Genomic DNA, 20,211 nt, shown 5'->3' on the forward strand with positions numbered 1-20,211 from the left:
AAAAACGATGGGAAATTATGATCTAAAGACAAACATTTATACTTGTGTTTCTTTGTTCACTAAAGCCCCAACAAGGGGTGTGACTTGTCAAGTGCCACATCCTTTCCATTTTTGAGAAATTGGCCTTTTTATATGTTAGCGATAAGGGAAGGGAAATATGGAAGGGAGTGGGGTTGTTGCGAGGATGTTGTGGGTGTTTTTGCCATGTTGCATACCATCCCCAGTTCCCCACCCATGTAGTTGTTGCTGTAGATTTTAAGTTAATCACATATAGGGCTGTACTTAAATCTAATGTTCACAAAACACTTTGACGAAAAATTTGTGCAATTAGTTATATGCACATACGAACATGAAAAAAGAAAAAAAAATTTATATTAAAAAAAAAAAAATAGAAGAAGAAAGAGATCGAAAGACGGAGAATATTTTGTAAAATGGGATGAGAGGAAGTACTTAGAAAAGAAAGTGAAAGACGAGAGAAACCAAGATGAGAAGTATAAAGGTCATTCCATTGAAAAGTTAAAAAAATGTTAACCATCGAATCAAAATCAAAGACCATAATTTAAAAATACTTTTGACTAAAATTCTTCCTACTTGAATAACTTGAAAGGATCCGTATCTTCTTCCATCCTATTTTTCTCATCTTTTGTCACATTTATAGCCTGTGGTATCATTTGAATTACTTTTCTGTATTCTTTCTACTCATTGGTTATGGCATGATTGTGTGAGATTGTTGATTCTTTTTAAAGGCAGAAAAAAAAAGTCTGTAAAAGAAACTTTGACCGAAGACATATATGTGTATGTGATAATAGGACCACACACATAACTGTTTGTTCATATTATTCTTTTTATTTAAAGACAGGACCACAAATGTTTTTATATAATAATCATGTCCACGAAATCTGATTAATCATTGAAATGAGTAGGTAATTGAGTATATAAGAACTAAGTTTATCTATAAAATATAAGAACTAAATCGCCAATACCTTACAGTTTGTAGGCCATTATTGCAAGCTCCAATACTTATAGTTTGTATAGTAACCAATAAATCTTATTATATATTACGAGTATGATAAATATATAAGATCGGTGCTTATAGGGAGTCCTCCATTGCGTCCCAATGCTTGAAGATTCTTGAAAACTATTGGCACCTGTCTTCTTTGTTGCTGCGTCCTCATTGAGAGTCTTGGGGGAGAAGATGGAGAACGCAAGGCTGCGGGCCACGAATATGTTTTTTGTTTCTTTTTCTTTTTTCTTTTGTGGTTTTTATAGTATGAGGATGATATATATATATATATTTGTATATGTTTCTGTATTGTGTGGGTGTGTGTTGATTTGCAGGTGTCTGACTTCTATGTTTTGGCGGCCAATTAATTGAGGATTTGGGGCTCTGAATATGTAATGATATATATATATATATATTGATCGATTATATGTAACTAATTTTTAAATTTAACCCTTTAATATTACTACATTGATGAATAATTTTAATAGTTTTATAAATTTTAAATATAACCCTCTAAAATTAATTTAGTCTTTTAACTTTTGTATTTTAAAATTAATTAATTTATATGTGATTTTATTTTATGATTTTTATTATGTATAAAGTGCTTATATTTTTTTAAGTAATAGAGTATAATAAAAAAATTTGATGATGTGGCGAAATAGTTCTGAAGAAGTTGTCCTTATAGACAGTGAAAGTCCTAATGAGAGTCCTGGGTTATATGATGCTGATATGACAAGGAAGAAACTCCAAAAAGTTGGCCCTTATAAGCTCAGGCCTAAGAAAGAATGGTATCTAGCTAGCTATATCGTTTCCCATAATTCTAATCAAGGACAAGACGTACAGTAGGACACCGCAGTCATTTGATAATTAATTAGATTATGATGATCTGGATTTTGACTTTTGAGTAACAAACCACATATTTGAATGCAATCTTATAAAATGAAAATACTACCAATAAAATAAGGACATATATATACATATATATATTTATATAAGTGAGACAAACAAGCACAAAACTTGATAAATGAAATATGAAATAGATAAAGCATTGATCGACAAGAACTCTTGGCATATATATGTGTGATCAGTATATATAGTATCTCGGTCTTTGGTATATAATTAAACCTCGAAGGGGACATTATACTTTAAAAGGGTGCGAATGACCCCTGAAAGTTAAAGCAAGGCCACCTCGGTTTATATATGTTCATTTTCTAATTCTAGTTAAACTATAATTTGGCCATCTCAAAAAAGGAGGGACATGCTTCAAGAGTTTTTGCAGACAGTTTTGACCTTTGTCGACCCTTCTTCAATTCCACAGTAGTAGAGGAGAGTACTATCTAATAATGAACCGCCCCAACCCCAACCCCACCAACAACCCAAAGTAGTTAGTTACGAATAAATGGTAAGTTAAGATAAACGTTGGGGTGTCACACTGGCAGTTAATTTACAACATTCTAGCTAGCTAGTAGTCAGCAAGTTGATATGGGTACCCTACCTCATATGTACATATATAGAAGCTGCGATGAAGAAAGATATATATCTTTTACAATTTGCATTGATCTAGCTTAGAGAGGCATGCAGCTAGGGGCAGACTTGTTATATATACTTGAAAAAGAATGAAGCTATATCTGATATTCACCCTCTTGGTTTTGTCAAGTCTCCTAACTAATTATAGAGCTCAAGGTATATATTTTCACTCATCCAAATTAAAACATGTCATTTTAATTTTCTTCTAAGGAGGATCAAAGTACTTGTCTATGATCAATTTATCATTAATTCTTGCACTTTTCTCAAGCACGTACTCTTTATTTGTTTAATTTTCCAGCAATATTAAACAGAAAGCTTATGACAAAAGATGCATCTTCTAGTACTACTTCCGCCGCCACCATTTTGAAGGTCTTCATCATCATTTAGAAGAATATTATAATTGATTAGTTCTAGAAGACCAATATATACATATAGATTTCTTGTTACTAATAATCAACTATATATGTTATCATCGATCATGAACAGGATCAGAAAAATGATGAAAAACTTGACCACAATACAGAAGTCAAATCTGCTAGTAATGGACTAGTAGGAAAGAAAGACGGCAGCAGTACTCCCAATTATTCGTCACACGGAGATTCAAAACATGGGAAGAAGGAGGTCGTCATCATCCCCGAACAGTATCCAGATGTCATAGAGGACATTGCCGGGATGGACTATTCACCTGCTAGGAAAAAGGCTCCAATACACAACTGATCGATCAATCTCAGACAAAATTTCAGACTAGCTACATACATACATACTCTCTATATATATGATTTTATAAAAATTGGTTTTGCAAAGAATAATATATATAAAGAATGGGATGACATATAAAGTACGTGAAAGAAGAACTACACTACTGCAGAAATGATTTCTAGTAAGATTAAGGAGATATATATTTCAGTACATATATAATATAGATCTACATATATAGTTGAGATTGGTAGTTTAGTAATTAAATTTATGATTGTCACGTACAATTCCGATCCGGCCATGCAATAATCAGGCTGGCCTTGCAAATTAAACCTTCTGTATATAAATATACTACTACAAGTTGCAATTTTGTTCGAACATGAACGTTTGGTCATTCAATTCACTTGGCACACTAGAAGTGTCATGTTTTAAATTTTCAAAGTGTTTGTTTTTCAACTTTGACCTTAAATATTTTTGTTTATGTTATACAATATTTGATGAAAATTATATGAATTGATTGAGTTTTAGATATATTTCATTGGGTATAAATTGCATCAAGTCTATATAACAAAAACAATATAAATTTATGGTCAAAGTCAAAAAACAAAGACTTTAAATATTTAAAATGTGACATTTCTAGTAGGAGGGGTAATAATAGTTGTCTGTGTAGTTATATATAATTAGGACATAGTCATGACTTTAGTGAAGTTAATTCATTTAGGGTGTTAAGTGATATATTTTGAAAGTTACTATTTTTATTAGCATGGGTGTATAAATTTAATTAACATGCATTTTGGCCTTGTATAGAGTGTTTTTATATATAGATAAGCAACTTAATATTGATTTTATCTTTAGTTCTCTCTTACAGTATATAAGCATGAACACTATGTCAGGGTGTTCTGTAGCATATATACAACAATAATGAATTGTTACGGTAGGTAACCATAAGGCCGGCTTCAGCCAACCCACGACACCTTTTTTCCTCTTCCTCACTGCCAAATCAGCTTTTTTCTCTCCTAAATCACATCTTCTTCACTCACTACCAACCCTACCTCTTCCTCACCTCTTCCTCAAATATATATTATATAAAAGCCACACACATACATATAATTTATTCCAAAATGGACCCACCTCTCCTCGTCCTCTCAATTCGTTCCAACGATGGGCTTTGAGGAAAAGCCCGTGGAAGAGCTCGCTGCCAACCCCTTCCTCATCGAAGAGGAGGTCGATGAGTGGTCGACGCCTCCGTTGGCTAAGGCCTTAAGTAGTATAGAAGGCTCTATTTATTAATTAAATCAGAAACATTATTATTACATACTAATATAACTTAGATTGGATTTAGATGGCAAAAGAACGATCAATTTTAACATAACTCATTGAGTAAAAGTCCTACGACTTAAATGATGTTTTTGTACATACATGTCCCCTAATCAACAAAACCATATATATATATCGAATTGAATTGAATTTGGATTATACATGACGCCACATGTCGTCAATAAGTCACTAGCTAATTTAATTAACAAAAGTTTAAAAGCCTAGATCTATGAATTGTGGTGTAGCGGGGTCGATCATTTGATATGACCAACCCCATTGAGTCCCCATCCACCATTGTCTCTTCATGCATACAACTAACACCAAATGTCACCCTTGATGCACGATCCATCATTATAATCCAAATGACATTATTAATGTCAAGGCTAGCCAAAGTGAGACACCCCATGTGGCCGATATATATGTGAATGACAAGGCTATAATTCGACAAGTGAACCTGTCAAGTGTGTATATATACATGTGTCAGCTTAAATTTTTTCATTAATATGGTTGCAAGGACAGTAAAAATACAAAGGATACAGAGGAAAACATATAAACAAGGTATTATATATAGCAACGAATCTTGAATTATGCATTAATTAAACCAGTACATATGACATCCCATATAGCTAAATAGTAGGGGTGTAAGGGTTGTGCCTCTTTTCGAGCAAGTCTTTTTTTATCAACTGCATGCTTTGATGATCAAAGGCTCTGACTTGGTACTTAAGCTAACAGAGAGTATATACTGATCGATTAGCGAAGATGTTTCATGAAATCATAGTTAATTGTACACATACAACATGGTAATTCATCTTTGTCCTAAAGGGATCGAGATAGGCCCCTCACTAGTCCGACTAGCTAATGAGGGGTTCTTTCTGGTGGGAAGGAAGCAGGCCAGGCTAGCGGGCTCTACGGCCTGCATCCCCGAAATGCTTGGTTATAATTAAATATGAATGAATATTAACTAATTTTGCTCGATCTATCTAATAATTGGCCGGAGCTTGATTTAAGGTTCCACTAATGACATAATCTCTTCGTCTCATTTCAATTGTCCTATTTTAACTTGTCAACTCTTAATCTTTCGACTTTGACTGTAAATATCTTTATTTGTGTTATATATCACTCAGTTGATAAAAGTTATATCAATAAAAAAGTACTTTTAGAACTCTAATCAATTCATATATGTTATATGAGTGTTATATAACACAAACAAAAATATTTATGATCAAAGTCGAAAGAAAAAGACTCAAAAAGTCAATATAAGATACTTAATATATATATAGGACGATAGGGAGTACTCCATAAGCTCTCTTTGTGTTCAAAACTTGGCAAAGGCTGATCACCCTTACAAAACTCAAGTGCTGTACGAGTACTAAATTACTTATAATGCATCACACCTGAAATAGAAGTGCAACTAGCTAGGCATAATAAGTTAGGACGTGTTATGATCAAATGCGAACACAACAAACACAAACATGACACAAATTTAAAGAGTTAAAATAAGTCTTGTTAATATACAACGGGTCTTTAGGGACACGAATAACTACCATGGATCGGAGTTGCAAATTAACGGGCTTTTACGCAACACCATCTTTGAATAAATTAAATTTTTATTTTTTGAAAAGTGAATTTCGCTTGAAACTTCGTGTCGCGATTCGACAGCGAGAGGTTTTGTATACGTTGTCTTAATCGAGTCCGCGCTGGAGAGCTCTCTTGAAGTAGAAATGTCTATTTCAAATACCCAATGGGGGAAAAACCCTTACTAATCCGCCCGAAGGCACGACAATCAATAGTGGTAAACTCTGTCCCTTCAGACTTAAACATGAAATATACCCAAGTCAAGCCCTTATAAAAGAACTACTTATATCTCAAAGTTGGTAGAATGAAAATTCAAACCTGGGACCTATAGATCACCAGGAGAACTTCAAACCATTCCACCAACTCATCAATTATCAATGATCATCTTTGAATTAATTAATTAATGGCATAGCATGCCAGTTCAAGTCACTTCGATCGGGACATAGATTTTTATGACATTAACGTTCACGAAAAAAACAATTCCAATCTCAATAATAAGATTTATATATGTGGTCTGATGTTTACCTATAAAATTCCAAAATAGCATAAAACCATAAACTTTTTTTTCTTGTCGGCTAATTATTTGTATATATCTTAAGTGGTTAAATATATGATTTACCTTGTCGATTATTTCCAAAAGGATCAGTTGTCTATTATCACAACATATCTTAGTGGATATGTAAATACGCAATTGCATCTTTAATCTTTGTAAGTTATTTAGGTGAAGAATTGATTTACCACAATTATATACTCGCATTAGATTAGGTTAGTATATTATATGATTTCTATTTACCACAATTAATTATAATTATGATCGGTTAATCAAAATATGTGGTATGTGTATGTTGTCTCTTTTCCATAAATGACTAAACATACCCTATATAGTAACTATTAATTAATTAATTAATTAATTTTTAAGATCGTACAATAATTTAAGTAATAATACGCATTTGATAAGGTGAAAATAAAGTTCGACATGATATAACTGAACCTCAAAACTAAAAAAATTATATGGGTTGGGTATAGGGATGAGCATGGTCGATCGACAAAACCTGAAACCCGAAAAATGCACAAACTAGGAACCGAAGACCGACCCGGTTAGTGATCGGTTCGGTTCGGTCTAACCCGAAAATTATCGGTCCGGTCTCGGTTCTACCCGATTAGGCCCATTTTTTGACATGAACTTTGTTGGGCTATAAAAGTTGGGCTTCATCCCATCTATATGTATGTGACATACATCAACATAAGCAAGAAACAGAATATGCATCAACAAAATGCAAAATTACAAAGCAGAATGTAAGTTACATTATCTAACCAAAAGAAACAGAAGAACGAGAACAATAAAATTACATTTCTAAATTTCCATTTCATTCCATGACATTGTTCTTGTAATATGATTTTCGAAAGAAAAAGAAAATGAAGGAAGATTGTGGTAGGTTTTTTTTTTTTTTTGGTTAAGTTGAATATTAAGTGGTATTTAAATATTCAGTGCGTGTGTATGATCAGATCGAAAGGTAGAGGGAAACGTCTAGTTTTCCAAAACTAAAACTAAAACTTATTAGTTTAATTTTTATAGATAAAATTTGTCGAATTCTTAATACATATCAGTATAAAAACGAGAAAAGCCTAACCCAATACCCACAACATACATATTAGTGTTATTTCCAGTTTTTTTTTCGGTCTCCAGGTTTTTACCGGGTTTGGACCGAACCGACCCGAGAACCGAATTTACCTTAAACTAGGAACCGAGGACCGGACCGTTTGGCATCCGGTCCGGGTCGGGTAGGTCCGGGTTCGGTCGGTCTTAGGCCGGTTTTCGGGTTTCCGGGCTATATGCTCATCCCTAGTTGGGTACCTCTGCAGTTTGCTCCATGGATCGAATTTATAACATACTTTGGGCTTATTCTAAGCCCACTAGTCACAATCAACAACAGCCTTGTTTATGTTCCGATCTTTTAAGAAAACAATATCTGGCGATGTTTTCATATCATGATCAGACATCGAACCAGTCAACTGGTCGGTTCTAAATTCAATCGCTCCAATCGGTTGGACTAGACAAGAAAAATCCGTCTCTATTATTATGTATTTGCATATATATCCGATCAATGTTAACCACATTTCACGTACAATTAGTTTTCTTTTTCAACTTTAATTATTTTTTACTTGGTTATTCCACTAGGAAACTACAGTAAATATGAAATGATAAAGAGATTAATAGGCTCAAAGTGTCCAAATACATATGCACTCTAACAAGATTTGACTTAAAAACAAAATATGTAATCATATAGATGAAAGACCTACCGAAAAGATACAAGGTGCTAAAACTTTCAATTGTACTCTCTTTAAAAAAATAAAAAACTTCAATTGTACAGAGGGGGTCCTGCGTTGAAGATATATAGAAACAAATGCCATGATTTATGCCATTTTTGAAGTGGGCATCCTTAAAGGATTCTACTTTTACATGCTTACTATTGCCATCATATTTTAGTTGTCAACGCTTACTAGTGAACCAGAAAAGAAGTGGTATTTTATACTCCTCCACAACTATGATGTTTGAAATGACACAATCTTAATTAACCAAATGGTTCATTAGTTTGGCTATTTAAAAAAAATTAGAAGATTGAATAAATGCTATATGTATTATAGGTTTTAGGTAAAATAAAACAACTATTAAAGTAAAACAAATAAAACAATAGGTTTTTATTCAGTGACAATCACCGTGCATCATGAAAATCATCGTACATCAATTGGTTTGAGAATCTTCGTGCATTAATATAACCATGATCTAAGGATCAAGATCTTGTCTTATTTATTTTACTTTAATACTTGTTTTACAATACCCAACCCCTATATATATATATATATATATATTATAGGGATAAACAAAATATACTGTAGATTTGATGGTCACAGACAAAAGTAAAAAATTATACGATCGACCTGATTTTAAAAAGATTTTTATTTATTAAAAAGAGGCAATTTATGTTAAAAAATAAAAGTTAATTCTTAGTTCTTTATGAATGGCGCATTAGCTAGAGGTGGAGGTCGTATTAAAAGATACTTATGCTATGACTATTATCTTTTAAGCAAAAATTAATGTTTACTACGGTAATGTAGTGTAATAATGATGTGAACCATAAAACTAATTAATTGTTGCATCAATGAGCAAATTTAGCACATTTTCTATTGGGCTAAAGTATATCATTAGAGTTAATGAACTTATCTTTTTTCAAACGGAAGGTAATTAACTTATTGTTGATCTATTTTGGTCACTCGAGTCTATTTTGATCCCTTATTCTGATTTTAGGATAATTTAATTACCCGTATTTTTTATTTTAAATAGTCGTTGTCTGATCGATGACCAAAAGTACCTAATCGGTTGATTAACCTCTAGTTATGGACGTTCACTCCATACACTAAACTAAGTTATCAATTTTTGATGTTCTTATGAATTAACCATTTACAGTGATCTTTGTCCAATGATGGAGCATTAGTTGCATCTCATTCCCCCAGCGGCTGATGGGTAGAATTTTTTGCTAAACAAGGCATATTTGTCTTTCAATTTGAAAAACACTTTTTGAGGAAATTTATTTTGTAAAAACAGTATAGCCAGCAGTGGTAGTGTCGGTTTGACCCATATTGACCAAAATCTATCAGCAGTGCCACTGCCGGGTTTATCCAACGTATGCAGGCATGCCAAAGTAAAGCCGGCATTAATTATTGGTATTTCTGGATTTAAGCTTTCAATATGTAAACCTTTTTAAGCTAGAAAAATTTCTTGAAGTGGTAGTATTTCAAATGTGTTTTGTCAAAAGAGTTTCGAGCCAAAATAATTTGTGGAACAAGGGGATCCGACATTGCCACTGCCGGACTCGCAAATTCAAAGCGAAACCAGTGTCAATATCCAAGACCGAGACCGGTATTAGCACTACCGGTCTCGCTTTGGCAATGCCGGATTCGCGTGTGGCACAGTTGAGGAGCAGAGTAGGTTGGAGTTGACAAGGCACTGTCGACTTTCAATTATTTGCGTCGTGTATATATATATATATATATATCTCAAGGGTATGTGTTACTTTTAAAAAAAATCCACATCTAAATTTTGCTAGATGGGTATTGTATGCATGATATATATTGGCTCACTCACTTGGCGTTCATGGAAAATATTGTATCCACATCTAAATTTTGCTCAAAATCCACATCTAAAAAAATCCACATATATATTGGCTTACTCACTTGGCGTTCATGGAAAATATTGTATGCACGATGGGTATCTTCAGTTTGTCGCCACTACAATTCAAGATTTTTTGGTACACAGGTAACATTAAGAGATGCCATTTCGTATTGAAAATATAAGTTTTTGATGAATAAAATGTTTTGCTTTTAAAAATAATGTATGTTTTGTGTTGTATATGTGACTATCTTTCAGAAATGCATGTATATAAGGTTTATTAAAGCTTGCATGTGACTATTAAAGCCTGCAAAGAAAATGTCGTTACGTTCGAGACCGGAAGTGGTATACCCGGTTTGGAAGTGAGTAGTCATTCATTCTGCCACCCTGTGCCTCCCTCTGCCATGACACAGCGAGACCGGTATTGGCACCACCGGTCTCGATCTTGGATATTGACACCGGTTTTGTCACTTCCGGTTTCGCTTTGAGTTTGCGAGTCCGGCTGTGGCAATGCCGGATCCCCTTGTTCCACAAATTATTTTGGCTCGAAACTGTTTTGACAAAACACATTTGAAATACCACCGCTTCAAGAAAATTTTCTTTTTAGCTAGAGGTTAAATGGGAAATGGAAATGAAAAAATATGTAAACCTTTTTAAGCTTTCAATACGATCGACCTTTTCAATATGTAAACCTTTTTAACCTTTAAAAAATATTTGTGCAACTTAAATGAGAAATGGAAACTATGTTGATAGCAAAAATAAAAACCTTAAAAATCGCTAAAAATTGTAACAATATCATTATCATTGTTTTACGTAGATATAAGTACAAGAAAATTTTCTACTACGGACCCGAGTGCATATGTGTTTTAAATAAAACATCAAGAAACTCAAACATTCTCCTTAAGATTTGTAAGTCAAACAGGAACAATCTTTGACAACATTCCATAAAGGTATGCAAAAGGTCATAGGTTGTATGAAAATGGAAACCGAACCTTTTTGTGTGGACACTTTTTGTCCCCTGCTAACACATTTGCTTTTTAATGTGAAACCCCTTAACTCATTTAATATTCGAATTAATTAATGGAATCACAAAACTTGCAACTCATTAAAGAAATATAGAAGAAAACAGCATAGAGATATCCTAGCTGGTCAGCAACATTGGGATGGGTCCCTAAACTTGTCTGTATAAATAAGCTGGCCAGGTTGATGACCATATATATTAATTAAGCATTCTTAATCAGTTTCTCTACTAGCTAGCTAGCTTCATTACTAGAATAATCCCATAAATTTTGTTACTGATATTTAGTTCGATTCACAAAGTATGAAGTTTCATCTAATGTTCATTCTGTTTCTTCTGTCAAATCTCCATAATTACGAAGCCGAAGGTATGTTTAAACCTAAAAAATTATATATCTTATAGTATCAAAACCATTCTAGCTAGCATTTCAAAATATAATATACTCGTATAAGATAATTAAGCTCTAAGTTATAGAAAGGTCTACAGCTAAGGAATTATGATCATAGAGTATATTAATTAATATGCATGCTTCTTGTTGATCTCATGAAGGTATAAGGCTGGGAAGAGTTGTTTTATCATCTAGCAACCATCAAGCAATGATCACCAAGGTTGGTAATTAATTAATATTATATATATATAATCATGATTTTATGTTGATATGTAGCTTTTTTTGTGTGTGTGGCCGCGGTATGTGATTGTGACCCATGATATTATTTTTACGCTCATTAAATTGTTACGTACAGAGTTCGTCGATAGAGGCAAGCAACCAAGATAGAGACTTGATAACAAAAACTGATGAACTTCCATCAGGTACCACATTATTATTAGAGATCAAAAGAAGATTATCATCTAGAGTAATTACCAAGAACTCTCATAATAATGACCATTGGTTACCAAAGATTCATGAAGACTATTATGGCCCAAGACATCACCTGCCTAGACATCATTGATCGATATACATGTTTCAAGAAAATAATTAAACATTCTGCACCAACAATTTCATTAACGTACGTGATATCATCATATTCAGCACAAACACATGATACTCGATCGTGTTTAATTTGCTAACACGTACATTCATCTCTTAACTAATTTCTCAATCCTAATTAATTCGATCATGTCAAGTCCTTAATTAATTCGTATGAATGACTTGATACATTTTTGTGGTAGATGAGAGGTTGGCCCTAACTTGGGGTTAATTTTCCAAAAGATTGCGAAAATAAGTTTCTATTAACGAGGAAACTCAGTCATGTTGTTAGAGAGGTCTCGCATTAACCCACAAGCGCGCTAGCTAGGATTGGCCCGTAGTTGATCAGTGAACTTGATACTCCCTAACCTGCTGGCCTTCTTAATTAGCTAACTTATTGAGTTATGTATACCCGTTTATTTGTGGGACGATTTTACATCAATGTCATGATTGTCTCTTACTTGCTAATCATCTTGTGCATTTGTCAATTTATTCATGTTTCTTTTTGTAATATATTTGCAGGAATAAATAGAAAATTAATAACCAATGTAACATCTTCTAACATTCCTAAGGTTGGTTAATCAAATCAAAACCATATAATTATAATATATAGGAGCAAGAAGTTAATGCTGAAATAAAGTACTTCTTTTCATTATATATGTATGTACGTTACTAGTACTATATATTTTGGTCATGTACAGAATTACAAGAATGATGATGGAAATAAATATGACCCTAAACCGGATATTAAATCTTCTCTCGGACCAGTAGGAAATGGAGATGATTTCTTGTTTAATCTGTCACCTGAAAATTGGAAACTTGGAGAGGAAGGCGCTGAGGAGCAGGGTCCGGACAACATTCATATCGGTGTAATGGATTATTCTGCTCCTAAATCCAAGCCTCCATCACACAACTAATTAGGCTTGATGATCGAATTGATCGAAATAATACTGAGAAATCAAGATAAATAATAAAGCAAGTACATGATGTGATATGATGTAGTAAAAGAAACTATCTGATATAAATATCCCATAATCTAATTATATAAGTTAAATCAGACAGCATCGTGGAAATGAAGCAGGTTTTTTGGATGGAACAAGATCGATCATGAAGTTATGCTGTCGATCTGTTTGGAAGTATTAAATTAATGGTCTTAATATAGAATAAGTTAATTAATTATACGGGTGTGTTTGTTTTGAATGTAGTCTGTAAAAAATGACACTATCAATAAAGTCGTTGATTAATAACAACATTTTACCTAGCTTAATATTGTTTATTCAGCATATAAAACAAAAAATGATACTGATTAATCTATATACAATTATACATATATAAAATCTATCTAGGCGTACTACGAGTATATATGTTCGATCAAGAGTAATTTATCCAATCTTGATACAAACAAAATGATGATGAAATGTAAATCTATCAACTATTATTATGTTTAATTTTAGAGCTTTGAAGTGTTATTTTATTGTTTTAAACATTTATGTTTAAATTTGAAGGTTTTAATATATTTTCAAACAATTATGTCTCCGGAAACTCTTGGCGCCCTCCTTATCGAGTCGAGTTTGGATCACGAGTCACCAGAAAAAGAGATTATAATAAAATAAAACAAAAAATTAGTTAATATTGAAGTTATAAACTAAGGGACTTTAAGTAAATTTTAATAGTAACTTTAATGGGTCAAACAACATTAAATTAAAATAAATTGTAAAGCCTTGAAAATGTATAGTAATTTGATAGTTTATATACGTTTTGAATAACAAATAAAACAGTTAAGCTGGAATAGCTCAGTTGGTTAGAGCGTGTGGCTGTTAACCACAAGGTCGGAGGTTCAAGCCCTCCTTCTAGCGCTTTTGATTTTGATTTTTCTCTTTACAACCTCAATACGTTAGGTTTTTATTGTGTAAAAATATTAGCCATTAAAGTCACCAGATTAAACTTTTGCTCTTATTTTCAATAAACTAACAAGAAAATAAATAATGTGTTAACTAAATTAATAGATTCAAGTTATTATATTTAGGGGAAAGAAATATGAGTTTATTAGGCATTTAAGTTAGATGAAAAATTATTTAGATATTTTTTTTAAAGCATAAAAATTATGGGCTAAACTTTTATTAAAAATATTAAAATATTAGTATTACAGTGTTTTTCACCTCATACCCACTTTTCTCGAGGGTTTTCCAAATGTGTGGTAGCGTATAAAACATATGATATTAAATAAATTAAAGCTTTCAAAAGTTGTAATTTGAGGGGTTCCTATTTTATATAGACTATAGATAATATGTCTGTACATGACACAGAGAGAGATAATCTGAGCTGTTCAGATGATAAAACCACTCAACTTGATTCAGATGATCAAATCACGCTTTCAACTTCTTTCCCAGTAAGCCCTTTATTCCTTTCTTCAGTATTTTGCTTAAAACTTATTTGATTATTTTCTGTTTCTTAAAGTTTGGATTTTTTTTTGCCTTTTACATAAAATTGAATTGTAGGTTAGTTTTAGCTTTTGATAGATTGAACTGGGTTTTCTTCATTTTATCTGATATTAATTAGTTATTAATATAATCATTCTATAAGTGCTAACTTTTTCATTTTTGGCAGTTTGTAGGGCCAACTTTTTTGTATCTTTAAGATTTATGTGCTTATTAATGTTCTTCTATATTAAAATATGTTAAAGCTTGACCCTTTTTGTTATATGATATTGATTATTCAACTGGGAATGATTAGAGGGTTTACATGATTTTGTGAATAATCTATGATGGACTCGGTTAACATATTGATTTTTTACCTTTTCAAGATTATATATATTGGTAGATAGTTTCCAAGTTTAAGTAAAAACTTCAATAACAATACCACCAAATCTCGCTCGTTTGAGGTATGAGGAGGTAAGACTACCGCTACCCCAAGGATAGTCTCATGTAGCCATGTAGGGTGACTATTTTCAGAAGGAGAGTGATATTCATACACAAGTTTTAGACATCGACAACAAAGGTATAAAATTTATTTCGCAGTGTACAACTATATCATGCGGAAATAGTTGTAGATGGTTAAAGTGTGTTATAGAAATATCACTTCCCTTTTCAGAAAGACCTCTGCCAAATAGTGTTATTTAGAAGTTGTGCATAAAAGTAACACTAATGAATTATCTTTATGTTGTAACGTAATGCTAATGAAGATCGACTTTTATAATTACAGTCGACGTCAACACACGACGTAGAAACCAACCCATATAACATAACATTAACATTATATAACATGTATTTTTTTAGATGGATAGCATTGGGGAAGATGCAGTTGTTACATTTGAGAAACAGGATAATTTCACCCCTGCTCTTCGTTCTGGAGAGTGGTCTGATATTGGAAATCGACAACACATGGAGGATGCTCACATATGCATTCCAAATCTAGCTAAGAATTTCGGTGATGAACTTCCTGGCAAAGAAATTGTCTCATTTTATGGCGTAAGTGCTTAATTATCATTCATGAATTCAACTTTCACCTCAAGGTTCATTTGCCGCGGACTCAAAAAGAATGAGCAAATGAAACAGTGACGCTTCAAAAAGACATGTGTCCCCTTCCGGAAAAAAATAATCAAATCTCATTACTGTTGGTTCTGCCTAACTGAGTAACTGGTGTCCTTTCTGCTGACATGGCATTTGTTTCATTATAATAAGTACTGTGGATCTCTTGTCTCTAAAGTTTTTCAAAGCTAATAAATTGAGTTGTGGGGGTGAAGGTATTTGATGGGCATGGAGGAAAGGGAGCATCACATTTTGTTCGTGATCATTTACCAAGAGTCATAGTCGAGGATGCCAATTTCCCTTTAAAACTTGAAAAAGTTGTCACGAGGTCATTTATGGAGACGGATGCTGCGTTTGCCAAATCATGTTCTATAGAGTGCTCTCTTTCTTCGGGTACAACCGCACTTACTGCAATGATCTTTGGGAGGTTAGTCACTGAAGTTTATGTCATATATACTTTCAGCAATTTTTTTAGAATCAAAGAATTCTTATTTGAGATTTACTTGTTTGACTTATTCATGTGATCAGATCTCTACTTGTGGCAAATGCTGGGGATTGCCGGGCAATTCTTTCTCGACATGGATTAGCTTTTGAGATGTCAAAAGATCACAGGCCCGGCTGTCACGGAGAAAGGACACGTGTCGAGTCTCTTGGCGGATTCGTTGAAGATGGCTACTTAAATGGTCAACTAGGCGTGACCCGAGCAATAGGCAATTGGCACATCAAAGGCCTGAAAGAAAGTGGCGACCAGGTTGGCCCCCTGAGTGCTGAACCGGAGCTTAAACTGGTCACACTAACTAAGGGCGACGAGTTCTTGATCATCGGAAGTGATGGAATTTGGGACGTTTTCAGGAATCAAAATGCAGTTGATTTTGTCAGGAGGAGGCTGCAGGAGCACAATGATGTGAAGCTTTGCTGCAAGGAAATGGTGGAGGAAGCAATGAAGAGAGGAGCGGTTGATAATTTGACAGTGGTAGTTGTGTGTTTTCAGGCGCAGCCACCACCCCATATGGTGGTGCAGAGAGGCGAAGTTAGGAGAAGCATTTCTGCAGAAGGGCTGGTTAACCTTAAATACCATCTTGACGGATAATGGTCTCTTTACTTTTTACTTTCTTTTCACTACATTTGCCACATTGGTGATGATGGTGGCCGGCAGCAGCTTACAATGGTAGTTGGTCATTTGTTGGTTCTGATTTTTGTATCGGAGGTGGTGTAAAATTGTAAATTTATTCATGCAGAGCAGGAACAACAATATGTAGGTGAATGATAATCATTATATCTAATGTAACTTATAAACGCTAGACAGTGATGTTTTCATGTCCTGTGATCTCATATCAATGAATGTGAAGGACAAACATCCTTGAAACTATATTGTTATTTGTTAATGTATACAACCTTCTAACCTTATTTTGACTGCTTAGCTAGCTCATACAACCTGCTTATATGGGAACTCTAATAGGAGTCACAGCTATACAATTAGAAAGTGACCGTATGTAACAAACCGGGCACTAATATTGGCAACAAAACTAACCCGGAAAAATACAAGCCAACATGGAACATATAACTGTATATCTTAGAAAAAAAATGCATTTACATCAAATGCTAGGACGTGTAGCATTTAAGATACTGCTGATGATTTTACACTCAATTCCATAAACAATTCAAGTAACATCTTTGGCTTATGCAAGGAATGAACATGGAAAGAATCCGCACTAAATCTCCATAGTCTATATCATGTGTCGAATCTGGTAGATACAAATGAACTAATACCCAGATAGCAGAACATCTAAAACTGTACCAGAAATGGCTATATTTCAAAACCTGATGATACAATACGAATGCATAATCCCACCTTCATCAATGTGAAATTGCACTAAACCAAAGCCATCTGCCCTCGTTTACTTTCCCTTTAATCTCAGTTCTAACAACTCGAATCAGTAACAAACCAGCGATAGATAAAGATAATATAAGCATAAAGAATACACTATTCCATCCTCTTGTAGATATATATCCAGCTAAAAGCGGGCCAAGGGCTGCACCAACTGAACCAGTACCATCTATGATTGCACTAACTGTAGCTAAAGCTCGAGAATTACCTTTGATCGCGCTCTGTGTACCAAGATCCGCAGCCACGGCAGTTGTAATAAGTGCATATGGCCCATTCACAAGTAACCCAGAAAAGAACATCAATGATACATTACTGAACATAGAAATGCTTCCATATAAACGATACAAAATAAGAGCAGGAACTGATAGTGTCAAGAATATAATTGAAGTGACTGCACGAGCTTCAATTAGATCGGATATATACCCAGCTAAAATCCCACCAACAACACCTCCAATATCAAATATTGTGGAAAGTATTCCTGCAGTCTTGTGAGATAGATGCACACCAGCAACAGCTACACACAAATGGCATATCAAAATATAAGTGCAAATCCATCTACTTATACGACAACTTAGTGAGTGTTTATATGTGCATTTGAAAGTGATTATTTGATTATTTCGACTTAACTGACTTAATGATCTGACTATGTGTTTGATAGTAGCTGCAACAAAGCTTATTATCATATGTAACCTTACTATATCTATTACTTAACTAACTAGTACGAATATGCCAAACACACCAAGCGATAAGAGTAACTATTACAAGATCCTGCAGTAGAAGCATATCCAACACTACCTACTACACCACACGTTGATAGAGTTTAATTTTGACTATCTAATATCACATAATCACATTTACACCACCATATAATAAATAGCTTTGGATCATTATATAAGTAACAAAATATTTCAAGAAATTTTGCAATGATAATACTTGAGCCAGCTGTTATAATTTGAATATAAGCCCCTACCTTAAGGAGTTAAGGGTATCATCATATCAAATATAAAATCAGAAAATCATGAAATGATTGTACTTGGATTTAAAACATACCTGTGTGCCTTATGTAAAAGGGTAACCAATACAAGAATGTATAAGCAACGAGTTTCGAAAAGAACAAGCAAAATGCATATGGTGCAACACCGGGCAACTTCCATGCCTCTAAAAACCCGATAGCAGCAGAAGAAGATTGAGACACTGATTCAATATCATCATCATCATTATCTTCTGGTTCTACTTTCCGCAAGTTAACCAACTTCATTCCCTCGTTACTCACTCCCATTTCCGTCTCTTCTTCTTCATCCTCCCCGGGCAACTCAAGACCAATAGTTTCCGGGTTCACAACAAGAAACAAAAATACAACAACAGAAATAATCACAATAAGAACACCAGGCAACACAAAAGCCCAACCCCACCCAAAACCTAAAACTGACGATGCAACAATCGATCCAACAATGTTCCCGACAGAAGTATGCGAATTCCACAAGCCCATTATCAACCCTCTTTTAGATTTTCCAAACCAATTCCCCATTACAGCCACAACACAAGGCCAGCCAATAGACTGAAAAACCCCACAAAAAATCTGCACTATAACAAAATAACCCAAAATATGCACATCTAACCAAAACCCCAACCCAAACAGAACAGTAAACACACCACTACCAACCATCCCAATTGTCAAAAAAACCCGAAGATCAATCCGATCACCTACATGACCTGATAAGTACATACCAATAGCATAAGCCGAAAGAAATGCAAGATCAAGCTCCCCGAGCCGTTGAGGGCCACGAGCCGAGTTAAAAGGTGCCCATCCAGAAACAGGGGAATTGGGGTTTTGATCTGGGTCCGGGCCAAGAACCGATTTTACGATACTGGGGGGTTTCCGGGAGGCGTGGAAAGTTGCGTAAGCGATGAATGTGATGAAAAGGGTTGAGATTTGGTGGAAAGTTAGAGTCTTTTGGGGTAGATTGAGAGATGGGAAAAGGGTGAAACCTGGTGGTGGTAATGTGGGTGGATCATGGGTTTGGGTAAGGGTACTTTGGGTTTTCATTTAATTGATTTCTTCAAACATGAAGATGCAGAAATGGTTTGTTAGATTTCAAGATTCTGGTACAGGGGAGGGAAAAACAGGAAATGTGTTCGTGATTATAAGGTTTTAGGGATTTCTTACAATTTAAGATTTGACTTTTCCTTTGAAGAATATTGACTCTATTTCGATAATAATGTATTTAAAAAAGTATATACTCGTATAATAATATTAGGTCTTTCCAAACCTTGAATTGCTTATATAAAACCTGCCGATATGATGAATGTGATAGATTAAGATGAACTGGATTTTTTCATGTAGTTGTAAGTTAGGTGATTCAATCTTTATTGGTTATATTGGTTTTATATGCGAACTAGATTTTACATTCGAATCAAATACAAGAATTTGACAATATCATCAATATAAAAATTAGTGTATTATTATTTCGGTCAAAAATTATCTAAGATAATTTTAGAAAGGATTTTAGACAACTCAAGAACCG

The 20,211-nt window shown here is 33.9% G+C and overlaps 4 protein-coding genes and 1 non-coding gene across 7 annotated transcripts; 4 read left to right on the plus strand and 1 right to left on the minus strand.

Moving 5' to 3' along the window:
• The first annotated feature begins 2,163 nt into the window (after window positions 1-2,163).
• On the plus strand, window positions 2,164-3,604 carry LOC122597905. The gene is made up of 3 exons (XM_043770492.1): window positions 2,164-2,686; window positions 2,829-2,899; window positions 3,017-3,604. The coding sequence occupies exons 1-3, from the start codon at window positions 2,620-2,622 to the stop codon at window positions 3,245-3,247; spliced, it is 369 nt and encodes a 122-aa protein (XP_043626427.1). The 5' UTR covers window positions 2,164-2,619; the 3' UTR covers window positions 3,248-3,604.
• A 7,927-nt stretch (window positions 3,605-11,531) lies between these two features.
• LOC122598517 lies at window positions 11,532-13,450 on the plus strand. 2 transcript variants are annotated; one of them, XM_043771111.1, is made up of 5 exons: window positions 11,532-11,671; window positions 11,854-11,912; window positions 12,048-12,114; window positions 12,794-12,843; window positions 12,973-13,450. In XM_043771111.1, exons 1-5 carry the CDS (start codon window positions 11,608-11,610, stop codon window positions 13,186-13,188), a joined length of 456 nt encoding a protein of 151 aa, XP_043627046.1. In that variant the 5' UTR covers window positions 11,532-11,607; the 3' UTR covers window positions 13,189-13,450. The 2 variants fall into 2 exon arrangements, 1 of the variants encoding a protein (XP_043627046.1); XR_006323642.1 differs by having other exon boundaries at window positions 12,475-13,450.
• A 603-nt stretch (window positions 13,451-14,053) lies between these two features.
• TRNAN-GUU lies at window positions 14,054-14,127 on the plus strand. The gene has a single exon. It is a non-coding gene; the product is annotated as a tRNA-Asn (tRNA).
• Window positions 14,128-14,500: 373 nt separating this feature from the next.
• On the plus strand, window positions 14,501-17,167 carry LOC122595108 (probable protein phosphatase 2C 27). 2 transcript variants are annotated; one of them, XM_043767420.1, is made up of 4 exons: window positions 14,501-14,660; window positions 15,547-15,738; window positions 16,014-16,225; window positions 16,327-17,167. In XM_043767420.1, exons 1-4 carry the CDS (start codon window positions 14,559-14,561, stop codon window positions 16,886-16,888), a joined length of 1,068 nt encoding a protein of 355 aa, XP_043623355.1. In that variant the 5' UTR covers window positions 14,501-14,558; the 3' UTR covers window positions 16,889-17,167. The 2 variants fall into 2 exon arrangements, with proteins under 2 accessions (XP_043623355.1, XP_043623356.1); XM_043767421.1 differs by lacking the exon at window positions 14,501-14,660 and adding an exon at window positions 14,926-15,268.
• On the minus strand, window positions 17,137-19,876 carry LOC122595107 (putative glycerol-3-phosphate transporter 5). The gene is made up of 2 exons (XM_043767419.1): window positions 18,737-19,876; window positions 17,137-18,200 (listed from the first exon to the last, which is right to left on the minus strand). Exons 1-2 carry the CDS (start codon window positions 19,731-19,733, stop codon window positions 17,656-17,658), a joined length of 1,542 nt encoding a protein of 513 aa, XP_043623354.1. The 5' UTR covers window positions 19,734-19,876; the 3' UTR covers window positions 17,137-17,655.
• Between the last annotated feature and the right edge of the window lie 335 nt (window positions 19,877-20,211).

Source organism: Erigeron canadensis, chromosome 4, assembly GCF_010389155.1.
Source record: "Erigeron canadensis isolate Cc75 chromosome 4, C_canadensis_v1, whole genome shotgun sequence".
In the NCBI taxonomy this organism is placed as follows: Eukaryota; Viridiplantae; Streptophyta; class Magnoliopsida; order Asterales; family Asteraceae; genus Erigeron; species Erigeron canadensis.

What these genes read in the sequence shown, in the direction of transcription:
- LOC122597905 (XM_043770492.1), top strand. Translation starts at nt 2,620, where the DNA reads ATGAAGCTATATCTGATATTCACCCTCTTGGTTTTGTCAAGTCTCCTA. An exon ending in AACTAATTATAGAGCTCAAG is followed by an intron (nt 2,687 to 2,828) that starts GTATATATTTTC and finishes TTAATTTTCCAG; the next exon opens with CAATATTAAACAGAAAGCTT. An exon ending in CCGCCGCCACCATTTTGAAG is followed by an intron (nt 2,900 to 3,016) that starts GTCTTCATCATC and finishes GATCATGAACAG; the next exon opens with GATCAGAAAAATGATGAAAA.
- LOC122598517 (XM_043771111.1), top strand. Translation starts at nt 11,608, where the DNA reads ATGAAGTTTCATCTAATGTTCATTCTGTTTCTTCTGTCAAATCTCCAT. An exon ending in CCATAATTACGAAGCCGAAG is followed by an intron (nt 11,672 to 11,853) that starts GTATGTTTAAAC and finishes GATCTCATGAAG; the next exon opens with GTATAAGGCTGGGAAGAGTT. An exon ending in CATCTTCTAACATTCCTAAG is followed by an intron (nt 12,844 to 12,972) that starts GTTGGTTAATCA and finishes GGTCATGTACAG; the next exon opens with AATTACAAGAATGATGATGG.
- LOC122595108 (XM_043767420.1), top strand. Translation starts at nt 14,559, where the DNA reads ATGTCTGTACATGACACAGAGAGAGATAATCTGAGCTGTTCAGATGAT. An exon ending in CGCTTTCAACTTCTTTCCCA is followed by an intron (nt 14,661 to 15,546) that starts GTAAGCCCTTTA and finishes GTATTTTTTTAG; the next exon opens with ATGGATAGCATTGGGGAAGA. An exon ending in ACTGCAATGATCTTTGGGAG is followed by an intron (nt 16,226 to 16,326) that starts GTTAGTCACTGA and finishes TCATGTGATCAG; the next exon opens with ATCTCTACTTGTGGCAAATG.
- LOC122595107 (XM_043767419.1), bottom strand. Translation starts at nt 19,733, where the DNA reads ATGAAAACCCAAAGTACCCTTACCCAAACCCATGATCCACCCACATTA. An exon ending in CTTTTACATAAGGCACACAG is followed by an intron (nt 18,201 to 18,736) that starts GTATGTTTTAAA and finishes ATTTGTGTGTAG; the next exon opens with CTGTTGCTGGTGTGCATCTA.